The sequence below is a fragment of the Epinephelus lanceolatus genome, chromosome 20, assembly GCF_041903045.1.
Source record: "Epinephelus lanceolatus isolate andai-2023 chromosome 20, ASM4190304v1, whole genome shotgun sequence".
In the NCBI taxonomy this organism is placed as follows: Eukaryota; Metazoa; Chordata; class Actinopteri; order Perciformes; family Serranidae; genus Epinephelus; species Epinephelus lanceolatus.
Genome location: NC_135753.1, coordinates 20,849,229 through 20,866,727, shown reverse-complemented (window position 1 = coordinate 20,866,727; position 17,499 = coordinate 20,849,229). Strand labels below are relative to the sequence as shown.

The window sequence follows — 17,499 nt, the reverse complement described above, 5'->3', positions numbered from 1 at the left end:
CAAATCTTAACATGGACATAGAGGGTTTCACAACATTTATACAGTTATATGTTCATTTCAGGTAATGAAACACTCCAGTCTTAGGTTTAGGCAACAAAATCACTTTGGTTAAGTTTAGGAAAACATCGTGATTTAAGTGCAGGGGTCTAGGGGGTAATTGGCCGTTTTTGACTAGTTTTCATTTTACCTTTAAATTTCACCTTAAAAAAACTGTTTACCTTGCCTTGTTTGGTATCATTCTTTTCAGCACAACCTCACCTGTGTGACTTTACAGTTATTTTTTCATTTTTTCATACTGTATTAACACACTGGACCTAAAATCACATAAAAAACATAAAATCCGAGTAGGAAAAAGTTAGATTTTTTACTGTGAAAACCACAAACATGTCTAACGAACCATTTGTGTAACTTAGAATAAAAATATAAATTGTAAACTTCAAAAACATATGTCCTAATTTAGCAAACAACAACGTTATATATAACTATTTACATTAAAATGCAAGCAATGCCTCAGGCGTTTTTTGAACAACTATTTACAAAACAATCAGATGTCACACAAATTATTTGTCAAAGGGAAAAATGCCAGCACTCACAAATGTCCTTTTGGTAAATTTAATAAACCAACTTGGGTGGCAGTACCAGAAACACAGACATTTTGACAGAAAGTCTTTTTCATAGAAGAAGACTTTGTGTCAAAATGTCTGTGTTTGTCGCTGTTTTTGGCCATGCACCTTTCTAGGGGATTTATTTTGAGAGTGCTTGCTTTTCTCCTACATGATTTTACACAAATTATTTGTGCCACTCTGAAAAACAGTTCCTGTCCACCACAACACACTACAGGAGGAGGACACAACAGTAGGACAACAGGAGGAGAGATACACACACTGTGTGGCTCTGCTGCCTGAGCAAACGGAGATCCGGACCTGGTGGGCGTGCCCTGCCACACCGTCCGCTCCTCTGTGCGGACCTCCGAGTACCGCTCAATGCGGTCGTTGGAGGCTCATTTTCCTCTCTCCTCTTCCAAAACACACTACACCACACACTAAGTATACACTCCAAACACGCTAAACGTCACAAATCCCAACTCTATCTGTGATCGCGATCGCGGTCTCTCTCGCTGCCGTCACTCCCACAACTTCCCCCTCTTCCTCAGGAACAAATGATGTGTGTTGCCATACAATTTTGTGATTGGTTGACGTCGTGCATTTTTCAACCAATAGGAAAGGGGGTGTCGGTTTTTTTTTTGTTTTTTTGCTGTTGCCTTCAGCACTTTCGTCGGGCCGAACGGCCCGCTTTTACCGTTTCTTCCTGCATCAAACGCGGATCAAACGTGACAAAAATATTCAGGAAAATCATGGCGTTTATTATTTATCATAAGTCCGGTTTTATATGGCCTATCAAGACGATTTAAAAGGTGGTACAAAGTTTGAAGTTTGCACTTTCCACACAAAATGAAACGGAGACTCAGCGAGGCTGCGTGTTGCTGCTACGTCGTCTCAAATCGGTCACGTGATTTTGACGCGCCGGCGCGGTTCTGGACCGCAGAGGGTTAAGTTTGGGAAAGTTCTGATCACACAAACCAGGAAACATTTCCTCGCTGTCAGTTACTTGACAGGTGTCCTTGAGGAGGAAAATGAATTGCATATATACCTGTGAGATTATTAAATGAGGGGAGCGTACAGAATCTGACCCAACGAGGAAATACATTGACACAGAGTCCTCTCTGCAAACTTTTCTGAACAAAGTAAAAGCAAAAAAGATGAACAACATTAGGAGTGTGCAGCCTGCCATCAGCTCTGTGAGTATCCCTGAATGTGTGTGCTAGATTGCACAGCAATCCACTCAGTAGTTGTTGTTTCTCATTACTAAAGAAGCACATGGACGACTGTTTTACAGCTGTGGTACAACTTCAACAGGGTGGATATTACATGCTTGGTATGTTCGTCTGGAGACCTGTGACAGTCACTATTAAACCACATGCTGCCTGTTTTCAGTGCTGCTGATCTAGCCTGGCTCCTTGAACTCTTCCAGAACAGACAGAGTGAACATTAGTGATCAGGAGGGTCACTCATTCACTGGCTCACAGAGAAAATAAACAACACCACATGTGAACTTTTAAGAAATCATGATTCAGATCGCTGCAGTGGATTAAAGTTGCCTGCTTGTGGAAAGTGTTGAATTCATCCAACCAGTTTCAAAACAAGAGAAAGTGGAATCAGTAAAATCTGATTGATTCCTAGTAAAAGCTTGTGTGGCTGTCAAAACTCTCAAAATCATAACTATGTTACGTATTTATATTATAGCATGACCATACAGCCTGAAAACGTTGCTCAGAGGTGATCCATTTATGGACACAAAGTCAAAGGTTCAGTTTATAACGAACAGTGTTTCCTAATCTGACCACTTTGGGACACAAAAAAAATCTGGAGGGGTATTTCATTTCCTAGTTTATCTGTATGGATTTATAGGCTGACCTCTGAACACTAGAGGGAGTTTGAGCGCTGTCTGTTATTACAGTAAGGACTGCTGAGAAATTATCACAGTTTTGGTCCAGGCTCATACTTGAGGTGGATATTTTAATTCCATGCAACATTATTTTTGTCTTTTTATGGAGGCCATGTAGCAAATGGTCATAATGGGGAAAAATGTTTTCAAGTTTATCAAACAAGTGTTTTATTTGGAGAGTAATAATCCTAATCTGAGATTTTTGGTATTTCTATGTAATATTTATAACTGTGGTTCACGGTAAATACATAAAAGATATTTCAAAGACTTTTGTCTTTGTGATACATACTGTAATGCTACCTGTTGTTAGTGTTTTTGTGGTTGCTGTATAATGAGTGACAGTGTTACTGTTGGGAGACAAATGTTGTCAGTGTTCTGTTCCCAGTCGTACCAAGTGTTCTGGTTGCTTCAGTACATTTTGGATGTCAGATTAACTGTTGTGCTGAGCTGAAGGTTGGTACAGAGAAATGTCTGAAAGGGTTTTCAAAGTGAACTCAGTATAGAAAAATGTGAGTTATCAAACATGTTGCTTTTGTTTCTGTGTAGTCTGATGGGTGAAATAGCTGTAGGTTAGGGAAGTGTGTGAAGTGTGAAGACATGGTTGGATAAAGACATTTTTCAACAGAAGTGATAACGACAAACAAACTACTCTAATGAGGCTACTGTTAGATTTTGTGACAGCTAAACGGCTGCTGTTGACAGAGCTCCAGGTTCTTGACTGATTTATGATTTTATGTTTACACCGTCCCCTCTGAACATGCTTTAGTCTGCTTTATTTTACATCTGTGGGAAATCCACTCTGACATGTCATCTTGGCCAGACGTGAGTCTGCAGAGATCATGCATTTGGTCGTGTTTGCCCATGTGTGAGTTTCTATATCTATCTGTCTACCAGATACCAGACCACAGGACCAACCATCCTCATATTTTGAGTGCATATTTGTGACTCTGTGCTCAGGGACCTCTAGTGGTTGCAGTGATTCATAAATGTAGAAACCCAGCCAAGGTTCTTTTTCAGTTGACATTTATGTCTGTGAAAACATGGACGCTTCACACACATCTTCCCCCCGGCAGCACAGACGATCGATAAAGTCAGTACAATTTCAAGGTGGGTATCCAAGATGAGTGTCACCACTTAAGTATCCGACCAAATGTCTCCCCTTCTGTCACAAGGATGAGACTGACAACCTGAATACGTTTCGCCTCTGGCCGCAGCTATCGAGGTTTAAAAACATATGTAGAAGCAAGTTTCACAAGAGCTGGCTGGCAATGTTTGCTAACACGAGGTTTGCCTGAAGTTGAGGAAGGACCAGAATGTCCTGAGTGTGCCTTTTCTCACCCCTCTTAAGTCCTCAGAGAGGGTGTAGTCACGCCCTGAGTGGTCCAGAGGGGAAATGCACCAAGCTGTACTCAATTCTTAATTAGGAGTCAGTGCCCACACCCTGCGCAACAGGTGATCTGAATTACTCTCCAATCCACTCTGGGGAACTGTGACACCCAGTTAAAATAAATTGAAAAAAGAGGAAATGACAGCAAGAATGAAATAACTAGAGACTGTTGCAGACTGCAGACTCCGAGGCCGTTTACACGTACAAGGTGATTTTGATAAACAGAGACATCTTCCTTTGTTTGTGCCCTTCGTTTACACGCAAACGGAGATTTCTCCTCTGAAAACGAGTCTTTCTAAAAACTCCGGCCAGAGTGGAGATTTTGGAAAACTCCGGTTGCGCGTTTGCATGTAAACTGAGATAAACGGAGATAAACGGAGTTATAGGCAGTCGATGTCACAGTATGCGCCGGAACTTGCGCCTGTGTCAAAAGTGCGACCTATGTTGCTATGGTGACAATGGATACATGGAAGGCTTGAGCTTCTCGTTACACTGCCACCTACAGGTTTGGCATGCTCTTGTGTATATATACATGGGTAAGTGTAAACGAAGATCTTTTTGAAAACGGAGACGGTGAAATGTCCGTTTATGAAAATAGCCGGCAACGTGTAAATGGCCTCTCCGATCACTTGTCTTAACTGGCCGGTGGTTGCTGCAAGTTTTCCAGAAACAACAAGCCGTCCTGTTTCTTGCAGGTCACATTTTGGCCTTTGTCATGGCACCAAAAGTTACATATATCCAAAAGTCCTGTCTCATTTTGAATTAGAGCATCTGCATATTAATTCCATATACACAATATGTTATAATCCACTGAAATTAATTCAATTCAATTTTATTTATTAAGTGGTATTAAGACCAATTTCACAAATCACAATTTGCCTCAGAGGGCTTTACAGCATACGACATCCCTCTGTCCTTGGACCCTGACAACAGATAAGGAAAAACTCTCCAAAAAACTCCTTTAACAGGAGAAAAATGGTAAAAACCTCAGGAGGAACAATTGATATCATGTAGATCAAAATAATAAATGTACAGTGATCCATATGATAATTTAGGAGATGTAGAGACCAAGAGAGACAGAAGCCCCTTTTACGCGGCCAGATTTTCCACGAATGTTGGGCTGACAAGCTGCGAGTGTTTAGACACACAGAGCCAGATTGGCGAGTTGATCCGAGGTGCCCAATTTTCCGCCTTGTAGGGTAGTCATATTGGTGGAAACCTTTTAGTTTAAACAGACCGAGCCACTGGTGGTGGATAAACAGGAAACAGCTGATAGCAGGAATTAGCGAGCAGCTAGTAGCAAGAGGGAAACGCAAACCTGACAGACACTGTAAAGATGACCAACTGGGGAGACAAGGAATTGCGTGCCCTCCTTGTCCTCCCAAACGAAGAGGCCATTAACTGTCAGATGACAGGGACGGTGAAGAACGGGCCAACTAACGAGAGAATTGCCGCCTGACTAGCCATGGCTTCCCTCCCACGTCACTGTTTACATCGCACGCTGAGCTACTGTACATGTTTTGTTACTTGCTCTCGCCCCCTGTTGCCCCGAGAAAGGCGCATTCTGTATAAACAAAAGTAGGTAGGCAGCGTTTGCTACACTCCCCGATTTTGTTTTTATACTGCCAATGCTGAAAAAAGACTAATTGGGCTTTCCTGCAAATTTGCACAATTCCTATCTAAAAAGGGCTAGAGACAGAGAGAGATGCAGGGCAAACAGCAATGACAATAGCCACAGTAGCATTAATCTTAGTAATAATATAATAATAATAATAATAGTATTTTTATAGTATATATGTCATAAGTATATATTAATATATGATAGTATATGTATGTGACTATAATAATCATATGTTTATAATAATAGCAGAAGTATGACTAATAATAACAGCAGTAGTAGTAGGCATCAGGCAGGACCACAGCAGCAGCGTAAGTACGACCCACAACCCAGGCATAGCCACAATTCGAGGGAACCTGCAAGACAGTGGAGCACAAAGGCTCAGAAGAAGAAGCTGAGACAGCGACATGCAGTAACAGGACATGAATGTTAGCAAATGAAGAAGAAACCAACTGTAAAGAATCTGAGAGTGAGAAGGAGAGAAGGGGCTCAGTGTATTATAGGAGGTCCCCCGGCAGACTAGGCCTAAGTCAGCCTGACTAGGGGTTGGTCCAGGGCAAGCCTGAGCCAGCTCTGACTATAAGCTTTATCAAAGAGGAAAGTCTTAAGTCTAGTCTTAAATGTGGAGACGGTGTCTGCCTTCTGGACAAAAACAGGAAGATGGTTCCACAGAAGAGGAGCCTGATAGCTGTAGAGGCTCTGGCTCCTGATCTACTTTTGGAGACTTCAGGAACCACAAGTAACCCTGCATTCTCTGAACGTAGTGATCTGGTGGGGTAATATGGTACTAGGAGACGGATTTCAAATTCAATTCTGGATTTTACTGGGAACCAGTGTAAAGTTAGTCATGATATGAGCTGAATTAGTCCCCAGTTTGTTACCTTAGCTGTCATCTTCCCTGTAAGGGACCTGGGCGACAATACCACCAGCCGCAGCTCTCCACAGGCCGGCTGCAACCTGGTTGTGCTCTGTCCTCCGCACAGTGATTGGTTGTGGTGGGCTTCTCTCGACCAATATGTCAGGGCCGATTTTTTTGTCCAAGTCCAGCCCTGGATGTTAGATTAGTTGATCAGTAAGGAGAGATGTCTGACCAGTTTTGAAAAAGTGAATTCAGAGTTATCAAATGTAAACAAGTGTTGCTTTTCTTTTTATTGAATCTGATTTGTGAAATAGCTGCAGGTGTTTCAGCTGGCAGGCGGTGTCAGAATAGGGTTGGAAAAAAGACATTTTACCACAGAACAAGGAAGTCAAACAAATCAAATCATTGCTGTAAGATTTTGTACCAGCTAAACAGCTGCTGTTGACATTGCTTCATGACCTTGATTATTTTATGATCTTAAGATAACACCATCCTGTCTGAAGCTGTTTCTGTCTGCTCTATATCATACTATATTTATATTACATTCTGCTTTATATTTATTATATTATATTTATATTACATTATATTTCCACAGAAGAAGGAAGTCAAATAAATCTAATCTCACTGGTTTTGACTGACTCATGCTGAACAGTTAAGTTGCATCTTGCAGCAGCATTTAAAAAAAATTGACGGGTCCTTGAGAAAGGCCCTTAATGCTCTGGAGATAAGATCAGGCTGTGGTTGATAGTTGGCTTTCAGGTAAATTTATTTTTCAACCCCTTTGAAGTTCATTTTTTAAATCAACTTTATTATTAAAGTGACCTTCAGGTTAAACAAGTCATTCCATTTCATGTTGTTTGATCATCACACCTATATTGTAGATGTTCAAGCCCAAGTCTTCATGACTGAGCCCAGAAAATATAATAAAATAGATTTAAGAGATGACATACTGTATTTGCAATAAAAAACTAAAATAGTAATATTTAAAGAGGCAACAGATAGGATTCGGGGTTTGTTAGCTTGGCGCCACCTAGCGTCAGCAGTGTTGCTGGCACTGTCGCAAAGACCAAATTGACTGTGGGGATCAGAGATAATCAATAAAATGTAGGCTGTAAAGCCACCAGTATACCTCTGTGTATATGTAGAATGAGAAGGTGAGTGGACACTATACTAAATAAATGAGTAAAGAGACCGAGCAACAATTATCAGATTTATCTGAAGACAAAAGCAAATAGTAATGCAAATAATTATACCAGAATGCACAATACCAGTACAAACAGCTCACAGTAAATGATACCAATATGTAACGTTACAGCATCAGTACAAACAACAGTAGACACGTAAGGGATAATGTATAGTGAGCTGGTGACTGTAGAAAAAGAACTCCCGACAGGGGAATGGAACCCCGACGCGCAGCAGAGTTATTTTTCAACAGTCACTGGCTCACTTTACATTATCCCGCTTAGAACATGGCCTACTACTAAAACATTATTATTAAACTGCTGGCAGAGTGTACAGAGCAGGGGTATATCACTGTCTGAGGGCTACCGTAGAATGGCAACGAGGATGTCAGCCGACCAACACTCGCTACCCAGTCCCTGGTTGCGGCGATTTGCGATGCTGGCCTGCTAGGAATGAACTAGCAGCCAGTACAGTACAGTCCTCTCTCGGCTAGCTAACATTTAGCCGTGTTACTTACTGAGCCATTAGAAAGAAAGCTAACTGGACACCGATGTTGAACCTCTTTGGTCACGGAGCTCCCTCCATCTCTTGAACGCCTGACTGAGGTTTACTCTTGTTTTTCCTCTTCTTTTATCACTCTCCTTTTTGTGCATCCTCGCCTCCTCAGACAGATTAGCTCGTTTTCTTTTGGGAGGCCGTTTTTCACTTATCTCCAAATTTTGTCTGTCTGCCATTGTGCTCCTGACTCAACTATCTCATGCCCCGGCCAGTTCCTCATAAGGACCAGCTCCAGTGCCTGATTGGCTGACTGACCAGTTTGGCAATACATGACGCATTTCCTGCCGTAAAGCAGATTTTTTCCACGAAAATTCGTCCCCGGTAGCAGAAGCTTATTGCAAAGATTGCAAAGCCATTAAGTAACCTATGTAAACGCTGATAGTCTGATTTTACTGTGTATACTACCCTGTGCAACCCACATTATTTCAATAATGACATATATAGGCAAAAATGCTGTCTGTTGCTTCTTTAATGAAACTTAATTAGTCATTTCTTGCAACTCAAAATTTTCAAATGTTTCAACTGTCAACAAACCTGCTGAAATCATCTATTGCTCTTACAATGGCCACTTTGTCCTTACGGTCCTGCATTTATCTTATTGCTATTGGCACATTTAGTGCATTTATCTTAATGGCACAAAGCAATACATCACATTTCCTCACCACAATCATGTGTGGGCTGAAGCTCCACCCAGAACCACATAAAAATGTGCCACCTTCCAGTCTGAGTCCAGGGGTGGTTACACAGTATAAATATATGTGAAATCCAGCTTGAAATTTACCACTTGAGACACGTAGAAGCAGACAGTTATCTTCTCCGTTAACCTCAGCAGACCTTGTGACAATGCCTGGAGCCTGGAGTGAGACAAAGAATGCCACTGATGAAATTCAGAAGATTTGTGATCAGGTGAGCTTCAATCTAACTTTATTCTTCACAGCCTCCACATACAACTCTCTGGTCTGTATTTCAGTCTGGATTTACATCATGTTTTATTCTATTCACTCACAGGTGAAGGGGCCAGTGGAGGCTATTGCAGACCGGAAGTATACGGTCTACAGAGCAGTCAAATACAGGAGTCAGCTTGTGGCTGGAGAGAACTTCCTCATTAAGGTAAAAAAAATATTGCTATATTTGACAAAAAGGTTTGAAAGCCTCAGGTGTGTCTTTGTGTGATATACAAGTTGAATTAATTGTGACATACAGTTGAACCTAATGTCATGTTAGATTCATGGCAGGACAGTAAACACCAGTTAAACATCCCTGATGGTAGAAGATCTTCACTGTTCAGCAACACAAGCTCCAGATTAATATATTTGCTAAGATGTATAATTTACTTTCATTTTCCTGCAGGTTGATGTTGGAGAGGACTATGATCATCTGAGCGTCTATCGCAAACTTCCATGTGATGGAGGAGAGGTGGTGCTGCGCGGTGTCGAGCAGCACAGAACCAAAGACGCCCCGCTCGTACCTTTCACCAACTGATCACACAGCCTGTTTCAACAGTTAAACACTTACAGGCTGCAGTCTCATGTTAAAATGCTCTGCTTCTTTATTCTGAAATGATTTGACTTTGATTTGGTGTTGGAAAGCACCAAGTTGAATGCACTGCCTTCTAAAGAAAACATAAAGATTAAAGCATTAAAAAAATTCTAATTATTTTTGTGGTTCTTATGTGCAGCATTTGCTTTTCTTGTGTGAAGTCTGATTTTTTAAATAGATGTCATCTCGGCTGAAAGAAATGGTTACAAGTACATTTAAAAAAGTAAACACACAAACCGGGAAACATTTTTTGCTGTCAGTTAATTGTCAGGTCAGGTGTCCTGGAGGAGGAAAATTAATTGTATACATACTTCTGAGATTACTAAATGAGTGTGGAGCGTACAGAATCTGACCAAATGAGGAAACACACTCACACTGAGTCCTGTCTGCAAACTTTCCTGAACAAAGGTAACACAAAGACGAATGATATTAACAGGCTGCTATCAGCTCTGTGAGGCTGCACTGAGGAACAGTGGTGCTTTGAGCTGAATGCTAACATGCCCACATTGTCATGAGGATTCATTGCCTGGTCACCCTGTCGATCCAACCTGTTGTTGAGATATTTCAGATATTTTACCTGACTTTAACCATTCCTGTAAAACGCCCATCCAAGGCATACCCAAGGTTAACAAAAAGCTGTTCTTGTTTCATGCATGTTCATGCATGGTCTCATTAGAAAGGTAACACTGAGGTGTCTCCACCATAAGTCAGAATCATTGTAAGTGCTGATCTCACTGATCTCACACTGTATAAGTTTCAACACACTGCTGTTAATTTTTTTTTTATCTTTGCCTTAATATTTGTTTGTAAAATGATGCTGCAGATAAAACTGGGATTTATTAGCTGGGAAACACAATGGCACCATAGCGTCAAGCCTCACCTAGTCCAAATTAAATATAGATAGCAATGTTTTTCTAAGGTTTTGTCCAGGTGCTTTTGAGAGAAAGGGCAAAACAAATCAACACAGACAGAAATGTCTATTTAGGAGCTTACTGTATACAACAACACTTTTAGAAAACCTAAAAACCAAAAGACTGTTTTCATCTGATCATTCATGTAGCCTACATTTGTAATAGTCTATAATGACAGTAAACAAGACAAAAAAAAGCTCCCTCAGGGTTGGCAGTGTCATTGACTACAAGACCCATCAGTCTCTGGACCAACCTCTGGCTACTGATTGGCTCTGAAACCCAGGAAGTAAGGCAGGCCCATGTCCAGCCACAATTTGGGTATCATGCTGTCAGCATACTTAGATGTAAACTACATTTATAATGGACAGTACATGGAGAAATTTGAACTGTTGAAATAATGCAACAACAGTTTGTGGATATCTGTGGATGTAAAAATGTGTGTGGACTAAATATATCACTGGATTGAGCTCGGATTGTTTGAACACCATGCAGTAACCAGTGTAGTCTACAGTCCCCATGTGTCCAGCAGTGGTGGATGTATCTTGAAATAGTCTGCATCAATCAAACCGCAAGGAGTGTAGCTTTCTAACGATAGGTCGTATGAGTAAACCACTTAAACACAGCAGCTGTTTAAGTTGCCCATAAGTGGGCCACAGATGAAGATGATTTATACCGATGACAGGTGAAGTGAACAACATTGATCATCTTGGTACAGTGCAACGTTTTGCTGGGAAACCGTAGGTTCTGACATTCATGTGGATGCCACCTGACACGCTACACCCACCTAAACTTCAGTGCAGAGGCTCCCCCCCTCATGGCAACAGCACCCCCCAGTAGCAGTGGCCCCCAACAGGACAGTGCACCACGCCACACCACAAACACTGCTCAAGAATGGCCGTGCCAAAGAGCTCAATTTGTCAACCTGACCTCCAAATTCCCCAGATCCAAATAAATAAATAATTAGCTGCAGGTGTTTGATTTCAGCTGGCAGGCAGTGTCAAAAAAAGGGGTTGGGCAAAGATATTTTTCAACAGAAGAAAGAAGTCAAACAAATGTAATCATTGTTGTTAGATTCTGTGCCCGCTAGACGGCTGTTGTAGACATTACTTCAAGCTCTTGATTATTTTATGATCTTAAGATAACACCACCCTGGTTGAAGCTGTTTCAGTCTGCTTTATGTTAGAACATGCAGGCTCTGCACAGACGGGCACCCCGAGTTTGAATTAGGGACTCTTTCTGTGAAGCAAAAACCGCTGCAGCACTGTGCCGCCCTTGACTTTGTTGAGACAGATATGATATACACTTGTTTAAAGAAGACTTGGACATGTTAATTTGAATGAAATGTTAATGTGTGAGATGAATACTACTCAGTATCAGCCCCACCGTGGATGTGTTAGTTCAGCAGGTCACCACACTTGAGCAGGATGGAGTCCTGCCTTAATGCTGCATCATTTGGCATCAAAACAATATTAACCTCTGAATTTTGCATCTGGACGACACCATGAAAGTCTGAACTCTTTGAAACATTGATTTCTTTTTTAAATATTCAACTAGAATTTAGAGAGGAATTCATCAGAGAAGAAAAAAGCTGATCATTATCATGTGAGGGTTGCAGCTACACATGCAGCTCCACCCAACATGTAGTGGAGCCACCTGTCAGGTGTACCCAGGGGTGGTTACTGTGTATAAATACTGTACTGTATAAACAGTTCAAACTCTTGAGACGCATAAAAGCAAACAGTTGACTTCTCTGTTAACTTCAACAGACCCTGTTGCAATGGACGGATGGAGTGAGACAGAGGACGCCACCGAGGCAACTAAAATGATATGTAATCTGGTGAGCTTTAATCTACCTTTATTGTTCACAACCTCCACACACAACTCTCTGGTCTGCATTTCAGTCTGGATTAACACCATATTTTGTTCCATTCACACACAGGTGAAGGGCCAAGTGGAGAAACAGACAGGCAAGAACTACGGGGAATTCAAAGCAGTTAAATACAGGGTTAAGAATGTGGCGGGAGGACAACTCTTCGTCATCAAGGTAAATAATTTTGTGACATTTAAAAAAACCCATTTGAAAGCCTCAGATGTGTCTTTGTATTATATACAAACTGAATTAATTGTGTGTGTTAAACCTAATGTCATGTCAAAGTCATGGCAGGACAGTAAACACCAGATCTGTGATGGTAGAAGATCTTCACTGTTCAGCAACACATGATCCAGATGAATATATTTCTTTTGACTTGCAGTTATCCTCTCTCATGCAGGTTCATGTTGGAGGAGCAGACTATATTCATCTGAGTGTCTTCCAAATACCTCTGCTTGTACATGGTGTGCCGGACCCAAAGGAAATACTGCGTGGTGTAGAGCAGCACAAAACCAAAGATGACCCCCTCGTACCTTTCACCAACTGATCACACAACCTGTTTCAACAGTTAAACACTTACAGGCTGCAGTCTCATGTTAAAATGCTCTGCTTCTTTATTCTGAAATAATTTTACACAGATATTTGATGTTGGGAAGAAGCAAGTTAAATGCACTGCCTTCTAAAGATATAAAGATTAAAGCATAAAAAAACCTCGATACATTTCTTACGGTTCTTATGTGCAGCATTTGGTTTTCTTTCCTGGAGTCGGATTTCTAACCAGCAGTAGTGGATGTATCTTGAAATAGTCCACATCAATCAAACTGTAAGGAGTGTAGCTTTCTAACGATAGGATGTGTGAGTTTTTTTGGTTAAGAAGTGTACCTCTTTACGGCATGTAGAAAACACAAGTTCCTCTAAAGACTCACAGATGATTTCAATCACAGGCAACATAACAAAGCACAGGGATGACTGGGTTAGGGATGGAATATGAGTGTGTTGGAGAAGAGGTCAGAGTGGTCTGGATGGTCTGCAGCCTGCAGCCAGGACTTAGCAGCAGCATGTTAGCATGCTAGCATTTGCTAAGTAGCATAGCACATAAGTACAGCTGAGGCTGATGGAAATATTTTTTTTTTTAGGTATTTTTAGGTATTCATAAAGCAAAGTACTGGACATATTTGTACCTGAAAGTTGGCAAAAATGTTCAATCAATAATTTTAAATAATCAAAATAGTTCAAATAATTGAAAGAAAAATCAGCAGGCCCTCATAAGCTGGAGCACTAAAATATTTTGCATAAAAAAATAATTTCAACATTTATGTAAAAAATAGTTGCCGACTAACTTTTATATCTTTCGAATAATTGTCTCAGCTGCATGTGTATATTTTCATATGAATCATTAAAATACTCAAGTGAGGTAAAATTACCTCAAATTCTTACTTTAGTGCAGTACTTGAGTAAATGTACTTAGTTACATTCTATCACTGTTCAGCAGAGGGACGCACAGTAACTGAAATTACACTAATGAACTAAGTACAATCATATTTATCAGCCCACAAAAATAATAATTCAAATACTCTAAAACATAATAAAATAAAATTGATTAGATGATATTCATGCATTTTATTACTTTCCTCTTAAAACTTATTTTTCCTCGCATTGGCAAAACAATCATGATTGTGGAGGGCTATGTCTCGATTTATCTGTATGGATTTACAGGCCGACCTCTGAACACCAGAGGGAGTATGAGCGCTGTCTGTTATTACAGTAAGGACTGCTGAGACATGAATACAGTTTTGCTTCAGGCCCATTCTTCAGGTGGGATTTTTTGATTCTGTCATCTGTATCAAGTGTTTTTGTTGTGTCAGGATATTTCAGATGTTAGATTAATTTCCGTGCTGAGCTGAATATTAGTACAGAGAAATATCTGAATGTTTTTTTTTTTAAAAAATGAAATCAGTTTATTGAAATATGAGTTATCAAAAACTGTGTGTTGCTTTTCTTTCTGTTGAATCTGATCCATGAAACAGCTGCAGGTGTTTGATTTCAGCTGGCAGGCAGTGTGAGAAAAGGGTTGGACAGAAATTTTTCCACACAAGAAGGAGGACGACCAGTCCTAATAATTACTGTTAGATTCTGTGCCAGCTAAACAGCAGCTGTTGACATTGCTCCATGTTCTTGATTGCTACATGATCATAAGATAACACCATCCTGTCTGAAGCTGTTTCCGTCTGCTTTATATTATAGGTGAAAAGCAGACGATCCACCCTGACATCATATACACAGATTTGTACATTGTTCGCATAACATGTGTTCTTTTGTGGCAGCTCAACAGTGAGTTTATGATAATTTTCTGATATAATGTCTGTATAATATTATAATCCAGAATCTCTCCAGATGTCAGAGAACAGGTGTGTCTGCCTCAGGTGCTGCTGCTGCAGACAAAGTTGAACTAAGGCGGTGACATATTTAATAAAAGCCACACTGCGATCACCACACCCGACCTGATGTTTCTGGTTTTCACTTCCAGTGAACCACAGAGAAACAAGAGGACCCGCAAGGCAGCAATCCACACAGTAATCTGTCAAATAGCAACAGACAAGAGTCACGTAAAGTGTCTTTCCCTTCTGTGCCAAAAAAACAACCTGTTAATAGGAACACCACAGTGTCACCAGAATAGAGAGGTGCAGGTGCACTGCATGATACTAAATCTATTTCATTATATTTTCTGCCTTACAGAATACAGTGAGTGTTTGATCATATTTCAACATGTTAAGACCTTATTTGTAAAGGCAGAGGTGGTCACGTGTTTGTCCTGGGTCTAAAAATGCCCTCTAATAAATGATTAGAGAAAAGTAAAGTCAAATATAAATTGAAGAAATAACTGTGGTATTAAATTATAATATCAAATCATGAGTGAGCTCTTTTTTTATTCATTTATTAATTTAATCTGGAGGACCATTGCCTCTCTGCACCTCACATCTTTACATTAGCGGCGCTTGTGAGTTCGTTTTTTTTTTGCAAGGACGAGGAGTCTGTTCCACAGAAGATGCTGTTTCTACAATATGATACTGTTCTACAAAAAGAACTGAGTCCCTCTTCAGTTGGTGCACTGTTTGGTCCACTTTAAGAGGACTGAGTTTGGTTAATTTAAAAAGGACTAAATGTGAAAACACCGTTGAAGCAAACCGAACTCAAGTTCGGTTTGCTTCAGAGGGGTCTGAGTTCTGTTGGAGTGTTCACTTATATAGTCACTGCTCTGAGTTTGCTTAGAGGGCTGAAAAGGACCAAGTGTGAAAACACCCGCAATGGAACTGAGCCATCATTACTGTTATCAGTTTCACCAGTGCTTCTCCTACTGTGACACATCAAAATGTCTGCTGTGAAAAAAGTCCATGGCAAGGGAGATTTGATGTCAAGGGCTGTTGTTTTTTTACCATTTTGGTGGAGAAGCACCAAAAAAGGAAAAGAGAAAAGAAGCAGCCACTTTGTCAACCTTCCTCAACAAAATACTGAGACATTTTCAAATGTAGTCACTTCTTAAAGGAAATGGCCATTTTAGAATGAAAATACATACAGTACTTACTGACCCTCATGCTGACAAGAAGTCCAGTGTAGTTTTTAATCCACAAAACTCATTCGGGGTATCGGAGGATAAAAGCTAGCCGGAATAATAGCGACACTTGAAGTGCATGGAACCCACATTTTGAAAATGTAATAAAACTCAGATGTGTCTTTGTATAATATACAAACTGAATTAATTGTGTGTGTTAAACATAATGTCATGTCAAAGTCATGGCAGGACAGTAAACACCAGATCTGTGATGGTAGAAGATCTTCACTGTTCAGCAACACAAGATCCAAATGAATATATTTCTTTTGACTTGCAGTTATCCTCTCTCATGCAGGTTCATGTTGGAGGAGCAGACTATATTCATCTGAATGTCTTCCAAATACCTCTGCTTGTACACGGTGCGCTGGACCCAAAGGAATTACTGCGCAGTGTAGAGCAGCACAAAACTTCTTTCTTCCTGTTACGGTCCGGGAGGCAGACACCGTCTCCACATTTAAGACTAGACTTAAGACTTTCCTCTTTGATAAAGCTTATAGTTAGGGCTGGCTCAGGCTTGCCCTGTACCAGCCCCTAGTTAGGCTGACTTAGGCCTAGTCTGCCGGAGGACCCCCTATAATACACCGGGCTCCCTCTCTCTCCCTCTCTCTCTCTCTCTCTCTCTCTCTCTCTCTCTCTCTCTCACTCTCATCCTATTACTGCATCTTGCTAACTCGGCCATTCTGGATGTCACTAACTCGGCTTCTTCTCCGGAGCCTTTGTGCTCCACTGTCTCTCAGAATAACTCATACCGCAGCGGTGCCTGGACAGTGTGACGTGTGTGGTTGTGCTGCTGCCGTGGTCCTGCCAGATGCCTCCTGCTGCTGCTGCCATCATTAGTCATTAGTCATACTTCTACTGTTATTATACACATATGACTATTGTCACACAAGTATACTGTCTGATACTAATACATACTTTCAACATATTGTACCACAGTAGCCAGAACTATAACTATAATATTATTACTTTCATTAATGTTGTTGTAAGCTACTGTCATTACCTGCATCTCTCTCTCTCTCTCTCTCTCTCTCTCTCTCTGTCTCATTGTGTCATATGGATTACTGTTAATTTATTATGCTGATCTGTTCTGTACGACATCTATTGCACGTCTGTCCGTCCTGGAAGAGGGATCCCTCCTCAGTTGCTCTTCCTGAGGTTTCTACCCTTTTTTTTTTCCCCGTTAAAGGGGTTTTTTTTGGGGAGTTTTTCCTTATCCGCTGTGAGGGTCTTAAGGACAGAGGGATGTCGTATGCTGTAAAGCCCTGTGAGGCAAATTGTGATTTGTGATATTGGGCTTTATAAATAAAATTGAATTGAATTGAAAACCAAAGACGACCCCCTCGTACCTTTCACCAACTGATCACACAACCTGTTTCAACAGTTAAACACTTACAGGCTGCAGTCTCATGTTAAAATGCTCTGCTTCTTTATTCTGAAATGATTTGACACTGATATTTGAT

General features: G+C 40.7%; 2 protein-coding genes across 2 annotated transcripts; both read left to right on the top strand.

Annotated features, from left to right (window-relative positions):
• The first annotated feature begins 1,520 nt into the window (after positions 1-1,520).
• On the top strand, positions 1,521-13,145 carry LOC117264901 (leukocyte cysteine proteinase inhibitor 1-like). The gene is made up of 4 exons (XM_033639212.2): positions 1,521-1,798; positions 12,326-12,396; positions 12,499-12,603; positions 12,830-13,145. The coding sequence occupies exons 2-4, from the start codon at positions 12,337-12,339 to the stop codon at positions 12,974-12,976; spliced, it is 312 nt and encodes a 103-aa protein (XP_033495103.2). The 5' UTR covers positions 1,521-1,798; positions 12,326-12,336; the 3' UTR covers positions 12,977-13,145.
• Positions 8,858-9,758, top strand: LOC144458247 (cystatin-B-like). The gene is made up of 3 exons (XM_078162672.1): positions 8,858-9,015; positions 9,118-9,219; positions 9,460-9,758. The coding sequence occupies exons 1-3, from the start codon at positions 8,953-8,955 to the stop codon at positions 9,589-9,591; spliced, it is 297 nt and encodes a 98-aa protein (XP_078018798.1). The 5' UTR covers positions 8,858-8,952; the 3' UTR covers positions 9,592-9,758.
• Positions 13,146-17,499: the final 4,354 nt, after the last annotated feature.

Bases quoted from the DNA above. Each gene is read 5' to 3' on its own strand.
- LOC117264901 (XM_033639212.2), top strand. From the start codon at position 12,337: ATGGACGGATGGAGTGAGACAGAGGACGCCACCGAGGCAACTAAAATG. The intron at 12,397-12,498 runs GTGAGCTTTAAT...ATTCACACACAG, and splicing joins CTAAAATGATATGTAATCTG to GTGAAGGGCCAAGTGGAGAA. The intron at 12,604-12,829 runs GTAAATAATTTT...TCTCTCATGCAG, and splicing joins GACAACTCTTCGTCATCAAG to GTTCATGTTGGAGGAGCAGA.
- LOC144458247 (XM_078162672.1), top strand. From the start codon at position 8,953: ATGCCTGGAGCCTGGAGTGAGACAAAGAATGCCACTGATGAAATTCAG. The intron at 9,016-9,117 runs GTGAGCTTCAAT...ATTCACTCACAG, and splicing joins TTCAGAAGATTTGTGATCAG to GTGAAGGGGCCAGTGGAGGC. The intron at 9,220-9,459 runs GTAAAAAAAATA...ATTTTCCTGCAG, and splicing joins GAGAGAACTTCCTCATTAAG to GTTGATGTTGGAGAGGACTA.